Raw genomic sequence first — 7,403 nt, 5'->3', positions numbered from 1 at the left:
AATCAAAGCCACCTTTTCATCGGCGCTCTTAATCACCCATCGGAAGCCACCACCCGAGCTTTAAAGCTCGCAAGCACCATATTACATGAATCAGGAATGACCCATCATAAATACATGGGAATCATATATATATAAAACCCCTTTCTATACCCACGCCCACATATATATAAAACTATATGGAAACATACAAAAACCCGCTTTTTTTTAAACTGCCCGGACTTCAAATTATATATATACCTTTGCAATTTTCGGCAGGTCCAATATCGGCTGTTACAACCATAAGCACAAGCCGCAGTCCCGATGACCCCGATGAGGTTGCAGACCCGATCTCCACTTTGCCACAGTTAATGGTTCTATCGCATCCGCCTCCGCCCAATAATATTTCGTCGCGATCGGCGATCGCTCGACGCGCTATACACATATATGCATCTGCCGATATAGATCCGGACCCGATCTAGCAATTCAACCCGATATATATTATATCGGGTCCGCACTCATCGCTTAAAGGTTCCAATATGATATCGCTCCGTCATCGCCGATATGCCGATGCGATGGTAATTCTGGACCTGACTTGGTCCACAATCAATCTGAATAATCTTTCAAGTCCGCCCAGTACTCCGCTAAGGGGGTTCCGGCGTCAATTCGCTGTGTAAATGGGCCTTTCCGTTCGCGGACTCTAATTAACATGGATTTGCTTTGAGCACAAGAATTGTTTACAGTTTATTAATAACAATACAAGCAGATCGCATTGTATGGAGAACAAAAAACAATCAACATACAAAGCCTTCACGGCCGCATAAACAAAGCATTGCACAAACACTAGATTATTTCATATATAAAATACAGGGTCTCGGCCTTGCCAGATTACACTGTAATGATGACCTCTGTTTTGATACAATCCAAAATACACTTTGAGCTTTTCGCTCCACACCAAGCCTCACTCTCCCTCCTGTACACGATTATATTTTCCCCTTTTTAACTCCATAATTTCTCTAACAAAATCTAACAATAATATTCTATTTCTAAGAGATAACAATTAAAAATTAATAAGATCCTGCCCTCTGCTGCGCGTGCGACTGCAACCCGCGATCGAGCCTCGGCCTGGGCCGCCTGAGCGAGCTTCAACATGGACCCTCCGGACCCTCCCGGTGGGGATCCGGACCTGCAAAGAGCTTTCTCCAACCTGGTAAAGTCACTCCCTCCGCAAAGACCTAGACCAGCAGCAACAAAGTTTGTGAAAAAGCTTGATGTATTACAGGAAGTTCAACTGCCGCCTACCATCCCACGCATGGCAGCCATTTCCCTAGCAGAGAAAGGATTGATTGGGCAATTTACAGGATTGTGGCCATCACCCAGAACAGTGCAAAGGTGGGTCGAACGAAACTGGTCGGACAAGATCCAGGGTAAAATATCCATCAGATTCTGTGGCAGAGGATATTTTACTTTCCATTTCGAAACCAAAGAGGACAAAGATCTAATATTCAGGAATGGGCCTTACTTTATGGACTCCAGGGGTCTCTACCTCAACAAATGGACCCCGGATTTTGATCCAGAACTTGATATACCGAATGCTGTACCAGTCTGGGTTAGACTGCCACACCTTCCCCTTCACTGCTGGGGGGATGACTCGGTCAAAGCAATAGGAAATGCGGTTGGAAAATACATAGATCGCAGTGAACCTAAAGACAACATGCAGGCGTGTGCGCGGATTTGTGTTGAAGTCGATCTGGGCCGAGGACTGCCAGAAGCGATCAAATTGAAAGTTGATGATTGGTGCCATATTCAGCAACTGGATTACGAGCAGATACCCTTCAAATGCAAGGTATGCCATGAATATGGACACTTTGCAAATAGATGCACCAAAATAGTTAATGTAGATTCTGATGAACAGGATGGGCAATGGGAAACTGTAAAAAGGAAAAAATCATCTCCTCCTCTTAAGTCTATGGATCCTGATGCCCCTGGTCCTTCCCAGCAACATCCTTCCTCCCCTCCTCTGATTCCCGATCCTCCTCTCCCTCCATCTTCTAACCCCTTCGCGACCCTCTCTGAGGCAGAATCGGGGCCTGATGTCCCTTCCACAGATCCCCCTCTTCACCTTTCCCCTCCTCTCATCATGCAGCCCTCTCCTGATCCCCCCTCTTCAAGGATTACCAGGAGCTCTTCAAAGGAACATGGAGCACCCAGTGATGTCCCTAAAAAGCCAGGGCCTGGCAAGAAATCAGCCAAGCAGCAAAGGGATGAAAATACTCAGAAAGACATAGCACTGGGCACCCAAACTCCAATAGAGTCCTTCATTCTTGGACACTTGGAAAAAGAAAATAGTAACAAAGGCCATGAGAGGCGAGCAGCTCTCCATGTAACCAGTAAGTCATGATGAAAATACTATCTTGGAATAGTAGGGGCTTAGGGCACCCCTCCAAGCTAGCTGCCCTCAAGGACTTAATTCACAGTGAAAACCCTGAAATTGTTCTGATTCAAGAAACAAAGCAAGATCAATCAGAAATGAGTAGAGTAATTAGCCAGCAAAAGCATTTTAATGGATGTGCAAGCGAAGCAAGAGGAGCCTCAGGCGGTATATTAACTATATGGGATAGCAATAAATGGATCTGTGACTCCACCAGCGTTCATCAGAACTGGATTCGAACTAGCTTAGAAAGTAAAACTGGAGGCTCAAAGGTAACAGTCTATAACGTATATTCTCCTAATCAGTACAGAGAGAAAGAAATGTGTTGGAACACATTGGAAGCAAGTATAGAAGAAGAGCAGAACAACAATCTTATTATAGCAGGAGATTTAAATCTGGTGATGCATGCTAACGAAAAAAGAGGAGGAAATTTCACTCCTGATCCATCCAGAAGTCGACTAGAGGCCATCATGCAGGAGCACGACCTTGTTGATATCAGACCCAAAAATCGTAGGTACACCTGGAGCAACAGAAGGATTGGCGCCAACAATATCATGGAACGTCTTGATAGGTTCCTTATAAGCATAGCATATCTGTCCACCTTCTCCACAGGTCACTCAAACATCCTCAATGTCTCTGCCTCCGACCATTACCCAATAACGCTTACTCTTCATAGTCACTGTCAGCTTGGGCCTATACCCTTCAAATACTGCGCCATTTGGAACCGTATCCCAGCTGCAAAAGATGTGGTGCGACAGACTTGGGTTCAACATGTAGAAGGTTCGCCAAGTTATATTTGGGAGACAAAATTGAAGAGAGTACGACAGGCTTTAAAAAATTGGGCAAAGAACAATTATCAAGAGCCTGAGATGAATAAAAAGAAAATTAAGCAAGATCTAGAGGAAGTGCAGCAAAGAATCGAAGTGCTGGGGCTATCTCAGCAAGCTAAAGAACAAGAAACTAGATTATACTCACAGCTGAGTCAAACTATTAGAGACGAAGAAACAAAATGGAGACTGAAATCAAGGCAACTTTGGTTGCAGGAGGGAGACAGAAACACATCCTATTTTCACAAGCAAGCCACTGTTCGAAAGGCCAGAAATACAGTGAGCATGATAATGGATAATGAAGGGAACCGTTACAACACACAGGACTCTATAAAGGAAGCAGCTACCAAGCATTTTAATAATCTTCTAACTGAGGACAAAGGCGCGGAGGATTACTCAAGCATGCTTCAGCATTTGCCTAAAGGAGTCACACAAGAAATGAACAGCAGTCTCAGAAAAGAAGTAGAAGAAGAAGAAATCCAAGCAGCAATTTGGAGTTTACACCCAGATAAAGCTCCAGGCCCTGATGGATTTCCCATTTCCTTTTATCGAGAATATTGGCAGATGATTAAAAAAGATCTCTTAAAGATGATTCGTTGGGTTCTAAAAAAAGGCAAAATGGGGGGATTTACCAACTCCACCTATCTGGCTTTAATCCCAAAAGAGAATCGACCTTCCACTTTTTCAAGATTTCGGCCAATCTCTTTATGCAACTCAGCATATAAAATTATTTCAAAAATTCTAGCATCCAGGCTTAAACCTCATCTCCCATCCTTGATCTCTGAAAATCAAGGGGGCTTTCTCCCCAATAGGCACATCACTGACTCTATCCTTCTTGTGCAAGAGGCCATCCACTCGAGCTTAAGCAGAAAAGAGAAAGGGTTCGTTCTAAAGCTAGACCTTGCAAATGCTTTTGATAGGGTAAGACATTCCTACCTGTTTGCTGTTCTTCATAAAATGGGGTTTGATCCCTCCTTCATCACAATGGTCAAGGCTTGTATAACAGAACCTTGGATCTCCCCTTTGGTTAATGGGAGACCGTGTGCAGCCTTTCAATCATCTCATGGCCTCAGACAAGGCTGCCCCCTATCCCCTTATTTGTTTATCCTTATGGCTGAATCTCTCAGTCAAACCTTGGATTATAACCGGAGAATTGGTCTAATCGCTGGTATCAAGATTGAGCAAGGAACAAAGAATATCAATCATTCTCAATTTGCAGATGACACTCTCCTAATAGGAGGAGCATCCATCACTATAGCAAGGCGCTTTAAGAAGATTTTGGATCAATTCATGGATTACTCAGGTGGGAAGGTCAACCAGATAAAAAGTTGTATATATGGTTGGAATACTCCAAATCATACCATCCACAGCATTGCAAGCATTTTTGGAGTCTCCTGCAAACTAGTCTGGAACCATTTCTCCTACTTAGGGATGCCAGTAAGTATGGGACCGCTGAAAGCTGATACCTGGAACGAAATCCTCGACAAAATAAAGAGAAAAGTGCAGCAATGGGGCACCATGTGGTTGAACCCAGCAGGACGACTAGTTCTTCTAAAATCAGGTATAGTTTCTCTTCCCATATATCGTTTTTCCTTATATCAAGCTCCAGCTGTTTTCCATCAGAAAATGGAAAGAGCCCTCAGGCATTTTCTTTGGCAAGGAGGGAAAACGGATAAGAAGAAATTCAATCTTGTAAGCTGGAAGAATATAATCCAATCTCAGGAAAAAGGAGGACTAGGCATCAGATCACAAAAATTGCTAAATTTAGCCCTTGGAGCTAAAATCGTATGGAGGATGATCACAGGGCCTACAACGTGGTGGAAGAAGATCTTAGAGGCAAAATATCTGAGCTGCACAAGGCAGCGACTCCTGGAGACTAATATTCCCAACAGAGATAGTACAAAAATTTGGCAACTTTGCAAGAAGGCTATTACTTTTATGTCTCAGAATATCTCAAAGGTCCCAGGAGGGGGGAGCAGTATCAATTTCTCCACAGACAGAATTTTAGGGCAGCATCCCATTGGAACAAAGATGGAGGCAATCCCTGCCATAAACTGGCTTAATGGCAAAGGAATATTGCACTTGGCTCAAATATCACAATGGGACAATCACTCTCAAGCATGGACAGGATGGAAATTCCCGGATCATCCCAGGGAGTTAGACACCAGTTTCACAGTCCTAAAGAAGCTCCTACACAACAAAGCCCCGGTCCAAGAAGGCATACATGATGGATATCGTTGGGACCCAACTGGAACTCAATACACGGTTAAAGCTGGTCATCAATTTCTTTGTGACAGCACCTTCCAACAGGAAATATGGAACCAATGGAAACTAGTATGGAGAGCAGAAGCACCTCCCAAAGTTAAGTTTTTCATTTGGCTGCTCTTGAAAGGAGAAACACTAACAGCTGAGAATTTAAAGAAAAGAGGCATAATGGGGCCATCCAGGTGCCCAAATTGCTGTAGATTAGAGGAAACAATGCAGCACCTGTTTATAGAATGTCCGGTGGCTGACGGATGTTGGAAGAAGATGGCGTCAATAGGGGAAGCACCCTGGGAGCCTCAGGCAACTATTGCAGAAACGATCCACAAATGGAGGAAGAATTGTCCATGGAAAGAGAAGAGAAGTAAATTGGCGCAAAGGGTATGGAACATCATCCCTCTAACTCTCTTATGGCGCATATGGTTGGCAAGAAATGGAAAGGTCTTCCAGGAGAAAGGCTGCAGCGCTAGGATAATGTGCCACAATGCTAAAATGTTAGCGGTAGAGACAGTCACAAATCACACCAGAGGCAAAATTGATGCAACAAATTATAGTATGGAAGAGAGAAATCTACTCAGCTATGTATTTGAGAACATTGCTAGCGCTCAGGAAATAAGCAAGGGAAGGACAAAAATGAAAGAAACAAATAGCGCATGGAAAATGAGATTAAAGGATGAGGAATTTTCGAACTGGCTGGGAAAATGTAACAGGTTCTGCTTATTTTTTGACGGTGCTTCTAAATCGAACCCGGGCCAAGCTGGTGCAGGGGGCCTAATCTGCAACGCAAATGGAGAGAGCATTCTTCATTTCAATTGGGGGCTAGGAGAGATCTCCAACAACAGAGCAGAGGGATTAGCACTGTATCAGGGCCTCACACAGCTACGAAAGTTAGGGATAAGAAAAGCAGTGGTGTTTGGGGACTCAGCAATAATTATCAGGCTTATGGCGCAGCGTCAGAGCACGCCAAATATACTTCTTCAACAGATAAACCACCGGAATCAGATCCTCCATGCATCAATGGAAGAAATCGCGTACTATCACATCCTACGTGGATTGAATAAGGAAGCCGATAAGCATGCCAACAGGGCATGCGAACGATCCAAGGGCAGCCTGAGCTGTAACAACACCGTTTCTTTTCAACCGTTACCATGAGTCCACAACACTCAGTCAACAGCAGGTGTACCACAGCTGACAGAATCAGCGACATCAGACAAGTAAACAGTGCCGACGACAGAGCAAGTAAGGTGGGCAGGATTTGGCTCAGAAATGTGATCAGGATATCGCTTCAACGCATGGGAAACAAGAGAAATCCAGGAGAAAATCATCCTTATAGATTGATTCTATTTGTTGTAAAAGATTTGCATTTGACCATTCCGCAGATCGCCATGAGATGCAGTTGGGCATCTTCCCGCTTTCAAAGCACGCAAATGAACTCTATTTATACCCCAGGCAGCAAACTTCTTCAAAACATTAAGAAAGGCAGTTTCTACAGGCATCAGAATTTCAATGCTCCCGCCCTCCTCAAATCAGCCCAAGGTAGCTGGTTCAGTGCTCAGCAGAATCGTAACAACTCTGCGAGAGCAGTAGTAGCAGTCTGCTGTAATCGAATTAGAGTCCACAGAGTTCGCAGGTTTTGCGTTATAGCGGCCGACACCACAGACAGGAAGCATTTAGTGATAATGGCCCGCTCAGAGGATTGTTTTCACTGCAGAGATCTTCAGGTAGAATTCGAGGAGCTGAGAGCACAACAGCGCATATTGGAGGATCAAGTCAAAAGCTTGGAAACACGTATGGAAGATCAGTATAGAATTCTCAATGAGAAATACAGGGCAGAAATCAATATGTTCCTGCATAGAGTTTCCTCTTTACATGAGCAATACAATAACTTGGCAAACCGCTGTAGCCAC

General features: G+C 44.1%; 1 protein-coding gene across 1 annotated transcript; it reads left to right on the top strand.

The window, feature by feature from the left end:
* The first annotated feature begins 1,126 nt into the window (after positions 1-1,126).
* LOC149157992 (uncharacterized) lies at positions 1,127-6,648 on the top strand. Its single transcript, XM_089433845.1, has 3 exons — positions 1,127-1,585; positions 1,892-2,366; positions 2,483-6,648. The coding sequence occupies exons 1-3, from the start codon at positions 1,127-1,129 to the stop codon at positions 6,646-6,648; spliced, it is 5,100 nt and encodes a 1,699-aa protein (XP_089289971.1).
* Positions 6,649-7,403: the final 755 nt, after the last annotated feature.

The sequence above is a fragment of the Pinus tabuliformis genome, chromosome 5_2, assembly GCF_031772625.1.
Source record: "Pinus tabuliformis cultivar Carrire ecotype Pingquan chromosome 5_2, CPIR1, whole genome shotgun sequence".
Lineage (NCBI taxonomy): Eukaryota > Viridiplantae > Streptophyta > Pinopsida > Pinales > Pinaceae > Pinus > Pinus tabuliformis.
Note: the sequence above shows the minus strand (reverse complement) of the source record. Positions and strands in the feature narration are given on the sequence as shown.